General features: G+C 41.2%; 3 protein-coding genes across 14 annotated transcripts in view; all 3 read left to right on the top strand.

Annotated features, from left to right (window-relative positions):
- The first annotated feature begins 572 nt into the window (after positions 1 to 572).
- isca1 (iron-sulfur cluster assembly 1) lies at positions 573 to 4985 on the top strand. Of its 8 annotated transcripts, none has more exons than XM_053610549.1 (7): positions 642 to 709; positions 1005 to 1070; positions 1261 to 1355; positions 1504 to 1618; positions 3341 to 3394; positions 3518 to 3623; positions 4020 to 4985. In XM_053610549.1, exons 4-7 carry the CDS (start codon positions 1514 to 1516, stop codon positions 4166 to 4168), a joined length of 414 nt encoding a protein of 137 aa, XP_053466524.1. In that variant the 5' UTR covers positions 642 to 709; positions 1005 to 1070; positions 1261 to 1355; positions 1504 to 1513; the 3' UTR covers positions 4169 to 4985. The 8 variants fall into 8 exon arrangements, with proteins under 8 accessions (XP_053466527.1, XP_053466522.1, XP_053466525.1 ...); XM_053610548.1 differs by having other exon boundaries at positions 648 to 709; positions 1005 to 1063; XM_053610550.1 differs by lacking the exon at positions 1005 to 1070 and having other exon boundaries at positions 636 to 709.
- A 1524-nt stretch (positions 4986 to 6509) lies between these two features.
- On the top strand, positions 6510 to 10780 carry LOC128599290 (cyclin-O protein B). The gene is made up of 4 exons (XM_053610807.1): positions 6510 to 6581; positions 6663 to 6908; positions 7687 to 7872; positions 8612 to 10780. Exons 1-4 carry the CDS (start codon positions 6510 to 6512, stop codon positions 9161 to 9163), a joined length of 1056 nt encoding a protein of 351 aa, XP_053466782.1. The 3' UTR covers positions 9164 to 10780.
- Positions 10781 to 14325: 3545 nt separating this feature from the next.
- The window catches only part of smtnb (smoothelin b), a 53896-nt gene continuing 48808 nt past the window's right edge, over positions 14326 to 19413 (top strand). For 3 of the 5 annotated variants that reach the window (XM_053610522.1, XM_053610521.1, XM_053610520.1), the window contains exon 1: positions 14326 to 14760. In XM_053610522.1, the coding sequence (XP_053466497.1) occupies positions 14710 to 14760 (51 nt within the window). In that variant the 5' untranslated portion in view covers positions 14326 to 14709. The remainder of the gene's footprint in view (positions 14761 to 19413) is intronic. The other 2 variants (XM_053610519.1, XM_053610523.1) reach the window with 2 other exon arrangements.

The following is a 19413-nucleotide window of genomic DNA, read 5'->3' as shown; positions in this document are numbered from 1 at the left end:
TTTTGTAAGAAACAGTGGGAAAATATTGGCAAGTCAAGATGTGCCACACTGACAGACTGACTGGTGTAATGGTGCTTCAACAAAGTATTAATATAGGAGTGTGCACACTTACACAACCAGTTTATTGCAAGTTTTTATTTTTCCCTATAAATGTTTCTGATTGTTTCTCACTTTATTTATATACTGAGCAAGTTCACATTAAAGGTGGGGAAAGACCTGACACGATTCTTCGTGTTGTTTGTAAAAGAGTTAGAGAAACACCTACACTGTATTGTAACGACATAAGAAACTACACAATTACACTGTAATTATAAAATATTCATGTCTGTGCTGTTTTAAACCCTCAGTTATGTGGGCGCAAAAAAAGTAGGATTAATTATTATTCCTTGTTTTGTTTCAATTGAGACGTTTGCTATTTTTGTTTGTCGGTCATATTCACATCATTCGAAACAATTCTATAAGAACGTTGCATAAGAGACGCGCCGTTTGCAGAGCAACATGCTTGCTGATTGGACAAAGGAACTGCTCGTCAAACACACAGCCAATCATTGACGGCTTTGCTCGCAGTGGGTGGTTCGTTGTCGACTGGTGTTTACATCTAGTCACGGAGAGCTTCGCGATAAGCAACATGTCTGCCTCCATAGTAAGAGCGACTGTAAAGGCGGTTAGCAGGCGAAAGATTTTATCAACAAGAGCTGCTTTGACGCTGGTTAGTGTTTCTTCGCTTCATTTGAGATATGGTGATATAGCAGAACAACGAGGACGTGAGGATAAACACGTTATTGCTAGCCTAGCGTTAGCAACGTTTAGCGATAACCGGCTAATTCTCTAGAAGTTTCTTAGGCGCACTAAATTTAGAGAAATGTTCCTCTTTCAAATGAATGCAAGGGAAATATCACATGCGAAGGAATTGCTCCATCTAGCTGGTTAGTTAATTAATTAGTTAGTTAGTTAGTTAGTTAGGTCTTTTATCTAACTGTGACCTTTAACTCCTTGATGTCAAGGTGGATGTAGACAAGAAACACGGACAAGAGGAGCTTCCTGAGATTACAGGATTATTCCTGTACTGAGTGGGCTCTCTATTTATATTTATTATTCAGAGTCCATTCTAATGCACTTTCTTAGACTGAGTGTTTAAATCATGCCTTTCGCATTACTATTTTTATTTATTTATATAAATGAAGTGGTTCATTTCCCCATCTACAGCTTTTTTTAATCGTATACACTTACATTTAGTGTTGTGGATTTCGTTTTAACTAGGTTTATAGGAGAGAAAGTGTTGAAGCTGTTTGAACAGTCTAACTGGTGTGTATTCTCTCGGCGGAAAGTAGTTCCGGCTGTACCAGGAGCCGCAGGTTAATATCACTGCGCTGGTTCTAATACATTATTGTTTCAGCTCATACACAGAGACCTGTACAGCAGACTCTCCGTATAATCTAAGAATGATGAGAAACTGATGAGAAAGGTGTTGTTTGAATTTTTTAATTATTATTTATTTTTTAGGAGACGTTTAATGAACATGTATGGAAGGAGCGTCAGGTGTCAGTGCTTTGTAACAGTCGTGGCGCTTTGCGAAGTCGATCACCTCAAGAAAGTCTTCAGGACAGACGAGATCTCTGTAAAATCACAAGCGGTGTTTTTGAAGAGTGAAAGAGAGAGAAAGACAAGACTTGTCTCTCGGACGTTCCGCGACATTTAAGTCTTAACTGTAAACCGTTAGAAATGTGTGACGTTCCGTACGTTAATAAATTCGACGTTGTGATCATGGGCAAATCGCTGCGGCGTAAGCAGAATGACACACTGCAGACCGTGCTGTTATATGAAAAATAACTCGTCGCAGGACATCGGGCCGGTTCACACTGCCCCGGTGTGTGTTCTATTCGAATAAACAGCATGGTCTTCGGTTGTGTTATTTCGTACTTTCGAACCACAGCGCTGTTGAATTCTCGATTCTGATTGGCTGACGCGTGTTCTGAAGTGTTTTTCAGTAAACGCACAGGTAAAGTAGTTCCAGTCAGATCTCGAACGCGTTACAGTTCCATATCACTTCGCAGAGTGAACTGAAATAACGGAAGAGTTTGCCTACTGTCCACCAGAAAAATGAGATTTTCCAGAATTAAGTAAGTAATAATTGACGACCAGCCGTTGAATTTTTAGAAAAATAACGCGCACCCGAGGTGGTAACGCGGCCACGAGGTGAAACGGAGGCTTGAGCCATTGATATGCAGTTATTGGAGAGAGAGAGAGAGAGATAGAGAGAGCGCAAGAGCAAGAAATAAAAGAGAGAGCGCGTGTGATTGCATTAATGACACAGAAAAGCCAGTGAACAAGTAGCAATATTTATTTATTTGTTTGTTTGTTCTATTGTTATATTATCAGCATAATATAAAATCTCTCTCCCGCTCTCTCTTTCACTCTCTCTCTCTCTCTCCAATAACTGCAATGGCTCGAGCCTTTGTTACTTGGACCAAAACCTAACAAATGTATTGAAATAAAACATCTGAAGAACGTCTCGAGGCGTGATAACTGGCGGCCCGTTGAATTATTAGAAAATAACGCACGACCTGAATTGTAACCACCTCAATGCTTTTCCACCTCGGGTGTGCATTAATTTCTAATAATTCAACGGACCGGAGTCAGTTATTCCTTACTTATATCACGGTGTGTCTGAATACTCGATTCTGATTGGCTGAAAGGTGCATGTTCGAACCGTATAACGTGCAGGTAGTTCCAGTCAGTTTAATCACCATTCTAAATGAATGCGCTGCCTATAAACAATTGTAACCATGGTAACATACAGTTACAGCTGCATACAGTAGTTAAACTTTCAGCTTCATTATTGGTAAAAACCCAGCACAAACCAGATTGTTGACAACCTTCTGCATTTTGGAAGTAGGAGCTGTGCTTCCTGATAAGGTTTAGCTCATGATTTGTCCTGGCTGCTGAGGGGAAATAAATCTGTCTGTAAAGTTCCGTGAAATATTTGGAGACGATTCCGAGATGCACGCTGGAAATGTCTGTTTGACGCTGGAAAAACCGTAGCGTTATCGATTTTAGTTGTATGATGCTGGAGATAAGTGTTGTTAAGTGTGCACTCGGTTGACGTCCACTAGTACCAAATCTGTGTAGGTTTTAATTATTGGATCAGTAACAATTGAAAGCGAGGCCCGGTTCTCGTACATCTGCAACTTAATAGATGCGTTTCTTGCTCGCTGTTGCGTTTTATAGCTATGGCGTATAGTCACCGTGTTCTGATTTCTGAGCCGGGTGGCATCAACGCAGCTAGTTTTCAAGAGATTTGGGAATAAATGAAATAATGCTGATCTGTATTTCTCTCCAGACACCTTCGGCTGTAAATAAGATCAGGCTGCTGTTAGAGAATAAGCCCGAATATGTAAGTAGACTTATTCAGATCATTCACCGATGCCTGGCTTGATTATTATTATTATTATTATTATTATTATTATTATTATTATTATTAGATAATTTGTTAAAATAATTCTTTTTACTGGTCTAGATTGGGCTCAAAGTTGGTGTACGGACCAGAGGATGCAACGGGCTCACTTACACACTCGACTATACCAAGGAGAAGGACAAATCAGATGAAGAGGTGTTACAGGATGGTGAGTGCTGAGGAGATGTACATGTACAAAAAAAAAACAGTGTGTGGAAAGAGAATTTGGGGGAATTTATTTTTTAATTTTCTGTCTTTCTTTCATTATGTTGGTATTACGTTTATTCATTTGGCAAATGCTTTTACCCAAACTTGAAAACAAAGACAGAATCTTGTCCAAACATGTAGCTAGTATTGGAAGTTTGATATCGTTTTGATGCTGATTTCTACCAAGATGTTGATTTTTGCTGTTTAATCTGGCAGCCTTCTGAGCACTGTCTTGAAACCTCACGTGCTGGGACGCCTCTCTTTTCCTCTGTCGCACACGATTACTGAATTTCCTGCAGCAAGGCTCCAACTCTATTCATGCTCTAAATGTGTGTTTTCTTTTTCGCTCCCCCCACAGGTGTGAGAATTTTCATTGAGAAGAAGGCTCAGCTGTCCTTGCTGGGCACAGAAATGGATTTTGTCGAGACAAAACTCTCCAGCGAGTTTGTGTTTAACAACCCCAACATCAAAGGAACGTGCGGTTGTGGGGAGAGCTTCAACATTTAAACAGCTTCCAGTCGTGTATACTTCACGATACACATCGCACTTCCATTCCCCAATCAGAGACTAAGAACCACCGTGTGGAGTTAAAGACTCAAGCGTGAGACACGGATGCATTGATGTTCAGCTCCCTGTGCCGCAACCGCCTGAAAATATCTTCACCACCAATGTTTAGTGAATAGCGTTCAGCTCATTTAGTGTTTTTCTGTTCATTAGAATATAATGTAAAAGATACCTGTTGTACAATATGGGTCAGTATTTATTTGACAGAAAATAAGGAATGATGGTGTGCATTCGTTAATCAGTTTTAGAAATTTTTCTTGATATGTGATGCGGATTTGCCTGCCAATGTTCTCTCATGTCCTCATTATAAAAGAGAGCATAGTGTGTTTGTGTGTGTGTGTGTGTGTGTGTGTGTGTGTGTGTGTGTTCGCGAGAAAGACTCATCCACTTAAGTTATGCAATGTTTTTGCATTTGTATGTTTTATAATCCAGTCAATGTATTTCACTGAACATTGATGCTATGAAATAGAGCTTGCCAAACGTCAAGCTTTGTGCTCCTTAAAACTGCTTAGAGATGCAGCATAGCATCTGAAACATCCCTGCATCGAGAGAGTATAATGTATATTTATTATAAGCAGATGTGTGAGAAATCAGTAGAGGGATATTTATTATATAGTGTAAGACTCAGGTGTTGAGTATTGACAACTTTGCATTTTAAAAAAGTGTCCTTGATGCTGATCAGTCTGTAAAATCTATGAGAGAGCAAGAGAAAGTAAAAAACCTGTCTTTTAACGCACAATAAAGCTCATGTAAATAAAAATGCAGAGATGCGTGGTTTCTTACCCTTCTGCATAAAAGAAAGTACTAAACGGTCCTCAAACTGGATCAGGTTGGATTGGAGCAGATCTCGTGGTAAATTTGCTAATGATTTATGGTCATTATCATTTTCTTACAGTACTGCTCATAAATAGGATTAAAAATCTGGATTTTACAAAGCAATAGTAATGGCTAAGAGAAGCAGCTAAAATCGAAATACTTAGGAACTTCATCACACCAAAATTTTGAAGGGGGGAAAAAAAACCCAATTTCAGTATTTTGATATGTTGAAATATTTCGAATCGAAGTTCTCTAAAGTAGTTTCACTGGACTTCAAGACTTCAACTTGGATTCTGTCCCTCTCCACTCTTCCTCCAGACTCTGGGACCTTGATTTCCAAATGAAATTTACAACACTGACTTCCATCTTCCCCGTGATTGTGGCTGTGTGTACCGAATCAGACCGAGAGATTAAAGCCTCAGGAAACCTTCACAGGTGTTTTGAGTTCATTCGCTGATTACACCTCTTCTCAGGTCGACATTTCTGTATGATAAATTCTTTACTTGAATATTTCGAGAGACTGGATTTTTGATTTCCGTGAGCTGTAAGCCGTAATCATCGAGACGAAAACAACAACAACAAAACGCTTGAAATATTTCACTTTATGTGTAATGAACCTAGGATATATGAAAGTTCCACTTAATTAAATTACTGATAACATTATTAACTTTTCCACGATATTCAAATTGTTTGAGATGCACCTGTACATTGTGTAGCATTAGAAGATGAGTCAGTTAGTCAGTGACTAACAAAGTGCTTGCTCTCTCTCTCTCTCTCTCTCTCTCTCTCTCTCTCTCTCTCTATATATATATATATATATATATATATGGTAAAAGGGTGATTTTTTTCTGTTCTTTGTTAGAACAGAATTAAAGCATTATTGAGTTAGTCAGTGCCATTAAATGAGAGTCATAAATGCTTAAGTTAGGTAAGGATCAAACAACAAATCTGAACATAGACTGGTATAATGTTGTTGTTGTTATTTATTAAAAATTATTATTAGTTAATGAGGGTTTGTGTTACTCCTACACAAGAAACTATTAACATACATAACATAATGAACTCATTAAAATAACAAAAAAGTGTGTGTGTGTGTGAAGATTATTAGCTAATACTGACAATATATGCTAATGTAAATTTTAGCATACTTAGCATATATTGTCAATATTAATATACACTGTATCCTCAGTGGTATGTGTGTGTGTGTGTGTGTGTGTGTGTGTGTGTGTGTGTGTGTTTGCTGGTTATTAGGCTAGGTAGGCTAGGCTACCCAAGGAACTGCCGTTTCAATGTATAGTCCTATGTAGACTAGCAGAAACGGCGATGCTAGGTTATATCCCAATCAGCTGCCTGCTCCCTATACGAGCGCACTCCATTACGTGTAAAATAGCAGCTATTGCAGGCTACATAGTGCACTAGGTGCTTTGTTTGGGTTACTCAGCCAGTGGGCGTGTCTTGGAGCGACCATATGGGACGCTACGACGTTCCCCGGGGTGAGTTGCCACGGCGACGCGTGCACGAGGAGGCAATGCGCGCTAAGGTACCCGGGAAAATGTCCCAGCTCACGTCACGCCGTCCAACAAAGTCATGGCTTGGGATTTCGAGGTTGTAAAAAAGTCAGAGTGTGAAAGAAAGACGGACTGAGATCAGAGCGAGCATGTCCACTCTCAGTGACTCTGGGTTTGAAGAGGACCTCCTCAGCCCTTCTCCATGTCTCCAGCACCTGACACGACCATGGGCAGGAAGCTCAAGCCACAGACTGACAGCTGACTGCCTTCACAGCGACTACGACCAGAGCTGCTTCCTAATTCAGAAGAACAACGAGGAGGACTTTCTTGCTCTGGAGTGCCTGGCTCGTCAGCCTCAGGTAACACGTTTTTAGAAAGGACTTCTTCTTTAGGCAAACTTCTCCATCTAAAGCTAAAAACACAAATGGATAATAAATGACGCAGAATGATATCAGTACTCTGGCCACTATGGATGTACCGTACTACTGCCGTGCCGTTCTGATCCGTCAGAGCTGGACTGGAGTGGTTAGAACGTCCGCCTCGCACCTCCAGGGCTGGGGTTCGATTCCCATCGCCGCTGCCACCCTATGCGCACGTAGCTTACATGTTCTCCCGGGTTTCCTCCACCAGTCCAAAGACATGTTTTGTAGGTTGATTGGCATCTCAAAATTGTCCGTAGTGTGTGTATGTGTTGGCACCCTGTCCACGGTGTCCCCCGCCTCATGCCCCGAGTCCCCTGTGATAGGCTCCTGCGTAGGACAAGCAGTACAGAAAATGGATGGATGACAAATCGCTCTAGTATAGTTGTAATGGAATGAACCTCTTATTGGGTTTCCATGGTGTTACTGGAAAATGATCAGGCGTGCTAACTGTAAATCCGCTTCATATCATGACTCATCGCACCACCCTGATTATTTTCCTGCAACAGCACGCCGCCATGCCACAGTGGTGCAGCAGTGCAGCTCCAGAGTCACAGGTCTGACCCTGAATTCAGATGGCAGTCTGGTGTCCCAGCATTCCTGGGATAGGCTCCGTTTTGATAATTATTTTTATTTATTATTATTTTTTTTAACCAAGACCCTAAATCAGGATGAGCGAGGAAAGAAAACCGTGAATGTTATGCTTGTGTTTTCACAGATAACAGCCGAGGCACGCTGTAAGCTGGTGAGCTGGCTCCTAGCCGTTTATAAGCACTTCAGGCTGTCGTTTGAGTCCTGCTGCTTGGCCGTGAACATCATGGACCGCTTTTTGGCCACGACGTCAGTGGCAGCAGACTGCTTCCAGTTACTCGGCGTGACGTCTTTACTGATCGCAACCAAACACGTAAGTCTAACGAAGGACGACCCGTCGTTTCCCGTGGACCTGCTAGTTTATCGTCATCTCTTTTCACGGGCTACGGCTGTACGTTAAAGCGCATCGCTGTAACATTTATCTTTCAGCGCCACTTCATTCGATTAGAGTTCTTTAGTCAATAAATAATATAGGAAAAGAATCAACTTTAGGGTGGTCATTTTAGGCGGATGCTGTTGTTGATTAATTCCCTATAACAGCATGCACGGCCATGCTAGTTAGGTCTATGTTCTGCTTCCCCTCATCGAGAACAACCAAAGGATATTTTCTTGGTCACGTAGGGATTCTGAAACATTTGTCATTGCAAGCAGAAAAAAAAATGAATACATAATAAAACAGCCCCAGACTTTCCCAGCAGTCCCCATGCACGTAGGCTGAGATATCAACCAGCTGCCACTAGACTGTGCTGTGTCTCTTCTATCAGAAAGCTCAAACGCTGTAAATGCCTGGCGCTCAGACTTAACAGAGATTATTATAATGACGTGTGCTTTTCACATTTCACATCACTCATTTCAAAGAAATTCAACAGCACACGTGAGCACTCACGATAATACGTGGTTTATTTTGTTTTGAAACCGTGATCGTTTTCTGGTCAGTGAATTCATTCACAGGGACTTCTCTTCTAAATGGCTTTAAAGACGTCGATTAAACGTAATCATTTAAAACACCGGAGTGTTGATGTGTGTGTGTGTGTGTGTTGTGAATCCGTCAGGTTGAAGTTTGCTCGCCGCGCATTAAGCAGCTGCTTTCACTCTGCTGCGACGCTTTCTCCAGAGAGCAGCTCTGCAACCTCGAGTGCCTCGTTCTCCTCAGACTGAACTTCCGCTTGGCTGCGCCGACTCTCGCTTTCTTCCTCGACTACTTCATCAGTCTCGAGTTATCCAGATATGCGATTGGAACGGAGGAAAAAATCCCAGACGAAGGCGGCAGCTGCAGGAGCTGGAAAGCCACTGAAGAGCAGCTCCTCGATGTGAAGAGGTATAAATGTTTAGCCGGCAAAGTGTGTGAGCTTAGTCTGGCAGACTACGCTTTCAACAAGTACCGGCCATCTGTGATCGTACAGAGTGCTCTGAATCTGGCGAAGGACCTGTTAAGGACGCGATTAAAGGAGGCCCCAGTCAAGCACATGTTAGACTTTCTCTGTGTTGTAGATTACGACTCTGAGGGTTTGGACAATCATACTTTAATCCAGCAGTGCACACAAGAGCTTAAATTATTGGTGTCTCTCAATCAAGAGTCAATTCAGGACTTAATAACACTCTGAACCGGTGCAAATAATCTGCGCTGTCATCTTCAGGACATTTTTTGTTTACTTAAAAAATTTTTTTTTTTTATTAACTATGAAGGATAAGGCCTGTCCTAATTCTGACGTTTTGGTTCATGATTAATTTCCATACGAAAATGCAAATAACTGTATTTTCTGTTGATGCGTGTTGATTTATGACATTCTTCTGTTATATAATTATGCACATACACCTTTTGTAGACATTGTAGACAAATAATAACTTAATTATACGGCCTCCTCCGAAAGTGTTAGAGCAGCGAGGCCTGTTCTGTTGTTTTCGCTATACGTTGAAGTTTGAGATCAAAAGATGAATGTGAGACGGCAGATCAGAATTTCAGCTTTCATTTCCTCATGTTTACATCGAAACAACTTGGAACGTGGGACCATTTGTTTGAACCCACCCATTTTTTCCCCAAGCGATCACAAATACTGGAACACGCGACTGAAAGGTGTTTCTTGTTGCCCAGGTGTGCCCTATTCAATTGATTGTTTAAAGAATTAATAGCTCTGAATGTCTACTCTTGGTTTGAGCCCTAGGTTTCACCTGTGAAGACTGCGTTTGTTGTTAAAAAGGATAGACCAACATGTAGATCAGAGAGCTGCCTATCGGAGAAAAGCAAGTCATTTTAATGCAGAGAAAAGAGGGTGGAATCTATCAGAGCCATTGCACAACTATTGGGCATAGACAGTACAACAATCTGGAATGTCCTGGAAAAAGAAAGAAACCACTGGTGACCAAAACATTGTGAAATCTGTGAAGAAAAAACCCTAACCCTAAAACAACAGTCAGTGAATATCAACAACAGCCTCCACAGGGCAGGGGTGAAGGTATCACAATCCACCGCTTGAAGAAGACTTCGAGAGCAGAAATCTAGAGGCCATACCACAAGATACAAACCACTCATCAGCAGTAAGAATTGGAAAGGAAGATTGGAATTCACAAAGAAATACCGAGATGAGCCAGAGAAATTTTGGAACCAAGATGAACCTCTGTGTGCAGAAAGTGTGGAGAGAGGAAGGATCTGCTCATGATCCAAAACAAAGAAGCTTATCAGTCAAGCATGGTGGAGGTAGCGTCATGGCTTGGGCTTGCATGGCTGCTTCTGGAACAGCCTCGCTAATCTTTATTGATGATGGAACTCATGATTTAGCAGGAGAATTAATTCAGAAGTTTACAGGAATATTCTGTCTGATATTTTACAGAGAAATGCATCCAGTCTAATTGGAAGGAACTTCATCATGCAGCAAGACAACGATCCAAAACACACTGCTGACTCAACAAAGGACTTCATCAGGGGGGGAAAAGTGGAAGGTTTTAGACTGGCCAAGTCAATCACCAGACCTTAACCAAATTGAGCAGCATTTCACCTCCTGAAGATGAAACTGAAGGGAGAACCACCCCCCCCGAAACAAACAACAACTGAAAGAATCAGCAGTACAAGCCTGGAAAAGCATCAGAATGCAACATTTTGGTGATGGAAGTGTGTCACTGGTTTGATGCGGTTATTGCAAGCAAGGCATATGCAACCGAATAATGAAGTTTTATTGACTTTAATTTACTTCAAGACTTATCTGTTCCTATACTTTTGCTCACCTAATAATTGGGTGGTCTGCCACCAATGGTGCCGTGTATATTAAGCTAACGCATCTAGATGCAAATATCAGGCAATGAAACCTGAAATTCGGATCTATCATCTCATCCTCATCAATTGATCTCAAACCCAAATGTATAGCGAAAACAACAGAATTGGCCTTGCTGTTCCGATAATTTCAGAGGGGACTGTATAGAGCCTATTACTGATATATGTATATATCTATATATCGCAGTTTCTGAATAATAAACAATATATGATGTAAGAGGAGAAACCACTATATAAATGAATGTACTGTGGCGAAAACAGGACACAGTTGAATCTTCAACCTCACTAAATATGACTACTAGACAAAAGCCTTTGACTAATAATAATAATGCAGTGATTTGATTACATCACTGAACCTTGTGTGTGTGATTAAGCAATTGTGGTGAAAAAAAAAGGCCTATGAAGAATTAATAATAGTAAATATGTCAAAGAAATCAAAGAACCTGACCCATCATCCCATACTGCTATATTAATCATGTGCTACTTTCATTGTGGTGTCACCCGGAGGTTCTTCTTCTTCTATAGTTTACAGATTGTTCTGGCGAGAATGTATGTAGGATGAACGTATGATAGATTGTGCAAATATCCGTTCATCCAGCCCACACTGAACGGCCCAAAAATAAGGCATGTATTTCTGATTATATAGCCGACATCAAATTATTTTATGGAAGCACTTTATTACGTAAACACGATAAGGGTTTAAAGCTGTGTAATACAGGTCTGCATTATTCATAAATTATGAATAATGTATAAATGATGATGAAGACCCAGGCCTTAGGGAGGAGATCCATAAGGAGAAAGACATAAGCAATGAAAAAGAGAGTACAAGTTCACCGATACACACCAGTATAGAATATTCCAGTATACACCGATCAGCCATAACATTAAAACCACCGCTGAGGTCTGATTTGAATCCCAAATGATTTACAAGTGAAGCAGAACCTAGTTCAAGCATACAGTGGAGCAGCTGAGGGTTAAAGGCTTTTGCTCAAGGGACCTACAGTAGTTCTATAGACCTGGGGTTTGAACATTCAGGTCACAGAGCATTAACCAGTGTAACGTAGCAACTCAAATAACTTTATTTGGGCGTCCGTGATTAGCTGTTCAACTGTTCGGTTCAGGAAATGCGTGCCCAGATGACTTAACGGCAAATTGTTTGAGTTCAACGTCAAATCGTTTTAAGCTGCGGTTCACACGTCGGTCATACGGCGTCTCGGATTTGGAAAACAGCGCAGGGGAATTACCAGCATGACGCAAAAACCAGTCTCGAATCTAGCCAATCAAGTAGCGACAAAGAGACAACAAAGTAATAGTTACTGACTTTTCCATTCATTTATGGTGCATGCAAACAGATGGTGTTTCATGTTCCTTAACCCCTCTGTGAAATTGCACTGAAAGCAGATGTCTGATGAACTCATGACAACTGGGACTCGATCAAAAATACATTTCGCGGAGGTACGCCTCTGACCACTGTTGTCAATCCTGTTATTGTAATTATTATGATCATGTGACGCTGCGCCTGTGGAAACAGGAAGGTGAGCTCGGTTGAGTGAAAACAATGTGAAATATTCCTTTTATTTGCTGGATAATCCGTCCTGCTGTGCGTTTACTGATTGCCGTTCCTTAGAAAATGCTTTCCATACACATGGCCGTCAGAAGTATTTTTCTTCTCGCTTAAACAGCCACTGAGAACTTAGAATACCACTTCGCTAGGAGATTAAGACCAGACTAAACTATCTTATAGTAAAATTGGGCGGTGTAATAGTTTGCATCTGTTTTGTGCACAATGTAATCAGTTTAGTAAATGATAGCGCTGGGCAGGGAACTCTTACAAATTGTATTTCCATTGGCCTATTGTGACCTTAGTATAGCATAGACGTCAGTGATAAGATTCTGTCTGCCATTTAATCTTAACCCAGAGAGAACCTTATACTCAGGTCTACTATACTAAGGTCACGGTATGTTGAGTATCATTTACTTTTTCAGTGTTATTTGTTGAAATAGTTCATCTTAGGAGCAGGGTTACTTGGAAATGTGTTTATGTGTTTTTCAGATACTTTGCTTAAATGCTAAATAAATGAAATGTTTGGTATTACGTGTTGTGGTTCCTTTCATTTCGCTTTTCCTTCTCAGTCAATGATTTGTCCACCAACGATCTTACCGAAGACGCATCAGCGTGGGTTTGATAGTATGCAATCGACCATATTCCATAGACCTTTCATGATATAAACTCAGTGTATTTACTACCCATATACTGTATGCTATAAGGCCAAAAGTTTGTGGACACTTGACCATACCACTTACAGGATATGCTGTTGTTGAAAAGCGCCACATTTCTGGGAAGGCTTTCCACTAGATTTTGGAGCGTGGCTGTTGGGATTTGTGATCATTCAGCCACAAGAGCATTAGCTGGGTGAGGAGGAGGCACTAATGTTGGGTGAGGAGGCCTGGGGTGCTTCAGTCGGCGTTCCAGTTCTTTCCAAAGGTGTCCAGTTGAGGTCAGGGTTTTGTGCAGGACACTCGAGATCTTCCACTCCAACCTTGGCAAACCATGTCTTCATGGATCTCGCTTTGAGCACAAGGGTGTTGTCATGCTGGAACAGGCTTGGGCGTCTTAGTTCCGGTGAAGGGAAATTGTAATGCTACAGTATACAAAGACATTCTAGACAACAGTTTGGGGAAGAACCATATATGGGTGTGATGATCAGATATCCACAAACTTTTGGCCATTTTTGCATGTTGGTACCTTCCCTGGTGATTAATAATAATTACTACTGATTCAGTTTCACTGGAAGACGTAACTGCCAGTGCTGTCCTGTTTCCCAGATAAGGTGCCATGCTTTTCAATTGTAAATGATCACCTTCTTCTCTGCGATCTAACTCATATGTAAGTTTTTTTTTTTAATGCAACCTTACCGAGTACTTTTCTACCGAAGGCATTCCAGTCCACTTTCTGACCAAGTGCTACTCAGCTGGTGTAACCTCTACCAGCACTAACCCAGAGCATTAAACCAGGTCTGCGTCTCGTCTTAAGCCCTAGTACGTCTATATGATAGTCACATATATTCCTATATCATGGACCGTGACCTTGACCTGTTCAACAGTTTGTAAAGGAATCTTCAGGTTATGTGCTATTGCTAAGCTTTCTGTAGACAACACATACAGTACAGTAGGTCTCCTGAAGCACCAATATTAAATCACATCATATTATCATGTTTAAACACGTAATAATCAAAGTTATAGCAATGCGATTTGATTGTAGTGACAGTATCATGGCTGGACACATAATCTCCAGTCCAGCACTTTTGGTAAATATGGTTTACAAAGCACTGGATTAGGTTCACGACTATAACGACAGGCGGCGCCAGGCGCGCGCGCGCTGCTTTGCCACCCGCTTAAAAATTCAAAGAGTAAACGACTCCTTCTCCTCGCCTTTCTATTGGCTGAGAGATCTGAGGGCGGGGCTTGTGTTTAATTATTCACGTGGAAGGAAGACAGAATCAGTTGGTTTTACAGGACCAGCAGTGTGAGAGAACTGCCCTCGGATATAACCTTAAAACTTTCATTGTGAGTTTATTTTCAGGAAAAAAACGCCTGGATTGGTTTAACACTTGTTTTAAGAGTAAAACCTGCTTTTTTTTTTATGCAGGTCTTCAGCAGGTGGGACTGTTGTTGTGGACTGGACTGAGATTATTTCACTTTATAATACTTGTGTGAAGAACATGTTGGATTTTCAGCCTCTATGAGTGTTTTTCACACCCAGAGAAACATATAGAGCTGAAACTCTTGTGAAAGTCTCCTGAGACAGACAGCAGAAGCTCCAGAAAGTGTTTATTTTGCTTTCTTCTCCAGGACTCCACCAGGGGTTTGGTGTGGAAGCTCACAATGACTGAACACAGGTACTCCAGTTTGGATGAAACGTCTCTTCAGAAACTGGTGAGTTCATCACAGCAAACCCAGTGTGCTGGAGTTTCACAGAAACGTTCATTTTTTAATTTCTTTATTTTATTTTATTTTTTACTATAGGAGGTCTGAGTAAAGACTAGAGAAACCCTTCACTCTGGCTTTCTGAGTCCATGTTATTGTCATGGAGGTCCACCTGAGAAACTGACCCCAAGTCACTGTTTACCTCAAACTCAATTCAAAATTTCGACTAAATGGTCAGTGTTGTATAAATAATAATAATAAATATTTATACTTGTATGTAGTAAATACAATATACAAATACACATTCAATAGTAATTTCACTAATATTGTCTTCTGTGAGGCAGAAAAGGTGTGAGAGATGAGTCGCAGTGCTCATGAGTGAGATTCTGACCTGAAATGGTGTTGATTTGTGTCCATGTTCAAATTCACCTGAAATGCAGATCATACAAGCTGTACAATGTACAAATGAATACACTTGGTAGTGCTAAAAATGGGGGGAAAACTTTAAACAAGCAATAAAATAAAAAAAAAAAAGAAGAAAGAATCAGAAAGCTGGACTTTGGCCAAGCTCACACCTTGCACACACTGTTTGTTTGACTTGTTCATTTCAACTGGATGGAAAAATATTGCTCACTTCCTTACGAAAAAGTTTACCGAGTGCACAAAGTTACGTTATACTAACAGTATACGCCTTTCCTACGGTCACTTAAATCAAAATTGACAAATAAATCTTATCCGAGGAATATACAAGCGTGAAGGAGGTGAATATTTAGAGTAGTATCCCAGCTGCGTGCTGAATCCAAATGGGTTTCTCATTGAGAACTGGGCTAATCATTAAAATCACAAAGGTTATTTAAAAAAAAAAAAAAAGTTATGGGTTTCAGTTGTAGCCAGAGGACTTGAAGCAATTGCGTTTGGCCACACTGGGAAGTTTTAACACACCGGTGGGACTTTATAACAATGAGACACAATCAAGTCTGTCTATGTCCTGTAAAACGTTTTTATTTATTTATTCTGAACATGTGAACATATTTGGGCATGTACTGGACAGGAAAACGGGCACTTTCTGATGACTCAACCAGATATGAGACTGCTTCTGCAGGAGTTGTGTAACGCTTGGGAATGTATTCGAAGATGACTGGTGATACGGGGATCTTGATTTCTGAAGAAAGGAATCAACAAAAGGACAGCCAGAACAGTTCCCACCGTATGAGCGCGTATCTGTGATCAGCAAGGCTGTTACGTCAAGATTTCCCAACGTGATTGTCTCACGCAAAATATCCGTCATTACGTCATTAGGACAGCTTAAGGTTAAAGGCGATATCATGTACCTTAATTCACCCATTCTCTATGAAAAAGTAAAAAAAAAAAAAAAAAAAACCAACCACCAAACTGCTAATGACATTCGTCACCTCCAGGGTGTATTCCCACGTCACACCCGGTCCACTGCGACCCTGACCAGGATTGGGCAATTCCTGAAAGTGAGTGAGTATCAAAAAAAGTGGGGGGAGAGGAGAGAAAAAGAAAACAGATACATCAGTGAAAGGTGGCAGACAGGTTGCGAGTAGCTTGGGCATGTCCCATGAGCTAATGTTTTGACAGGCCTGCGCGTACAACTTCCTTTTTGGCTACATCTACTGTAGATCCCCTCGCTCCATATGTTCCACACACACACACACTCTCTCACACTCTCTCTCTCATACTTGACCTGGAGTTGTATTTCAAAGATGTTTTATTATATTTGCACGTCCCACGTTTCTCTGTCACGATAATTATCGTCTTATCGTACTGTACGATATATGGACACGAGTTTCGCTGACTTTGATTGCTCGTTGTGGTGCACTTGCGCGTTTGGATGAGTGAGGAAGGAGCGTCACCATGTTGTGTTCGGCGAGTAGAGATGGCTGCGAATGCAGGTTTTTTAAATTTATTTGAGCGGCAGGCAGATATCCAAGTCGTGACTCAAAATCAGTAAACGGAGTATTGGCACAGGTCAGGTGATCAGCCAACAGCAAAAACGCCGATAATCTAAAACGCACACGACAAAACGGACTTGGAATAACAACACGAAACAAAAGGCTTAGCAAAGTCAGACGGCAAGACGTCGAACACGGAGACACGAGGGTTTAATTATGCAAACTAATTAAAGGAAAACAGAAAACCGGCGCAACACACGAGGGAGACGAACAATAATGGAGACGATACACGAATCAGAACTAAAACATGCTGCACACTGAGGACTTCTCCACGCAAAGCCCGGCGCAAGGGGAAGATTCCTGACACACCAACATTTCAACCATTTGTGCAGCTTCTGTCCTCTCGTCTGCTCTAGAGCTGTTAAATTAAAATCCGAACTTCCAATATCATTAATATAATTATTATGATAATGAGTCTTTATTGGTCACATACATGCTTTTCTTTGCATATTCCAGCATCTTAGGAAGTTGGGGTCAGAGCGCAGGGTCAGCCATGATACAGCGCCCCCTGGAGCAGAGAGGGTTAAGGGCCTTGCTCAAGGGCCCAGCAGTGGCAGCTTGGCAGTGCTGGGGCTTGAACCCCCGACTTTCCGATCAGTAACCCAGAGCCTTAACCGTCAAGCCACCACTGCCCCTATATATACACAGTATAATATCATTTATCGCAATTATTTCTGGGACAATATATCGTCCAATAAAAGTAGTTATCATGACAGGGCTACGTTACAGAGTAATGTTACAACAACACAATAAATAGCAAATGCATAAATTTGCCACGTATCTGGATTCATTTCGGGGCAGCTACAAAGTTCGTTTCGAGGTTTTTGGAGTTCTGTGTTAATGTTCTGCTTTTTATATTTGCTCATTAGTGTGTGCTGCCAATAAATAATTATTCAGTATTGCGATGTTCATCAGGTGCGATCCTGTTATTGTGGGCATTTAAAAAAAAAAAAAAAATCAACATGTGAAGAATCTGTGGGCAGCAGCGAATAAAGGCCTAGTCCACACACACACACACACACACGTTAGTCAATTTAAAAACGTTGCTTTTACATTTTGGCTACACTGGTAATAAATCTTTTCGGAAAGTTTCCCGGAAGTCCAAACGCGAAGACTGCAGCAAAACAGAATGTTGGACGTGGCAACCGAGCGTCCGATCCGTGATGTTTGCGTCGTTTCTGAACATAAAACCTGCATTCTTACACGCACACACAGACAGACAGGGGTCTACTGTATACCACAAAGCAGCCAGACATCAAATGAAAATGCCTACTGTAGTACAGACGGTGGGTTCCGCCATGTTGGAACTGTGGAGGTCATGTGACGTGATCATACGTCGGTGTTTACAAAAAAGCACCGTTTTCCCCCCCATGTTCTCACTGCAACCTGGAAACAATATGTTCAGGTTCATCCACTTTGGAGAGTGGATTAAAATTTCAGTGCTTGAGAATGTTTGAAAAGCAGAATGGATCATTTCAGATGTGTCTGCCTTACCGTGGGGTGGTCCAGAGAGCCCACTGAGTTCAGCGCGACAGAAATCCAGATGTAGATTAGGCTCCCTAATGAACAAGCCAGGGGTGACGGCGACGAGGAAGAAACCTTGAAAGGAACCAGACTTGAACGTGACTCTTCTCGTTTGTCAACATTTAGTGTGTTGAAAGGAATTTAAATGTGAGCAAATTGTGAATGAGCGCAACAGCTGTGTGTGTAGGTACAAATCCAGGTTATAATAAATATTATTATTATTATTATTATTATTATCCAATTATTAATCTGAAATTAATCTCACAACTCTCAGACTTCGTGACCTACTTGTATTGTACGATGATTCATTTAAGAGGAAGCTGTTACTATTCACTTGGCTGTGTACTCAGACAGTCATCATCTCTTCCCTTACACTCAGACGTGTTCCTGTCGGAGGTTGGCTGACTCACGCAGGACGTATTGTGATGAGTCAGTGTGACGCTTTGACGCCAAGTAACAGTGAACACACTGACTTTTATACCTTTTTATAACCTGTCTTTAATATTGCGCTGTCTGCACCCCGTACATGCAGTCGCAGGTTAGAGCACGCAGAACGACACAACAAACAAATCTTTTCTTTTTTTTCTGATTCATGAAGCTAAGTGGAAATTAGAGCTGAGATGGTTTGAGCTGCAAGGACACGAGCTCCCAAGCACTAGTACATTGATTTACATGTCACACGCAAGCAACACACGCACAGCTTGCGCTCATATACATCTAGTTTACATGAAACATGGCCTTATTTATGCAGGTGATGGAGAGTGAGTCAGTATAGTGACCTGTCCAGAACCCCACATCCAGGTCAACTCTGTATCGTGCCTTTTGTACTGTTTCCACCTTCGGATTAGTGTTGACACTAATCCCCGCTACTGATATATTTTAGTGTGAAGTTCCTGCTTCTCATTTTCCATTAACCTGACTGTTTATTTTTTGTTCCACATAAAAAAAAAAAAAAGAACAGTTCCCCCCCTTTTCTCTTATTGTAATGTTATGATACGCTTGTTTACTTTTCATACCTGGTTATTGTTAAAGGAAGCATCTGCTCGGCGGTTTCTGGAAAATGTCCTGCAGAAAAATTTGTTGAAAAGGCCAACGCGTCACGATCGTTTCAGTTTGATCCGACGTTTGCCTGACGTGCGAACGTAAACAATTTATTTAATTA

Source organism: Ictalurus furcatus, chromosome 22, assembly GCF_023375685.1.
Source record: "Ictalurus furcatus strain D&B chromosome 22, Billie_1.0, whole genome shotgun sequence".
NCBI lineage: Eukaryota > Metazoa > Chordata > Actinopteri > Siluriformes > Ictaluridae > Ictalurus > Ictalurus furcatus.
This window is presented reverse-complemented; position numbering and strand designations above follow the sequence as displayed.

Coding starts and splice junctions, on each gene's coding strand:
- isca1 (XM_053610547.1), top strand. CDS start 1,457: ATGAGAAAGGTGTTGTTTGAATTTTTTAATTATTATTTATTTTTTAGG. Junction 1,619..3,340: donor TCAGGACAGACGAGATCTCT/GTAAAATCACAA, acceptor ATTTCTCTCCAG/ACACCTTCGGCTGTAAATAA. Junction 3,395..3,517: donor TAGAGAATAAGCCCGAATAT/GTAAGTAGACTT, acceptor TTACTGGTCTAG/ATTGGGCTCAAAGTTGGTGT.
- LOC128599290 (XM_053610807.1), top strand. CDS start 6,510: ATGGGACGCTACGACGTTCCCCGGGGTGAGTTGCCACGGCGACGCGTG. Junction 6,582..6,662: donor AGGAGGCAATGCGCGCTAAG/GTACCCGGGAAA, acceptor TAAAAAAGTCAG/AGTGTGAAAGAAAGACGGAC. Junction 7,873..8,611: donor TACTGATCGCAACCAAACAC/GTAAGTCTAACG, acceptor TGAATCCGTCAG/GTTGAAGTTTGCTCGCCGCG.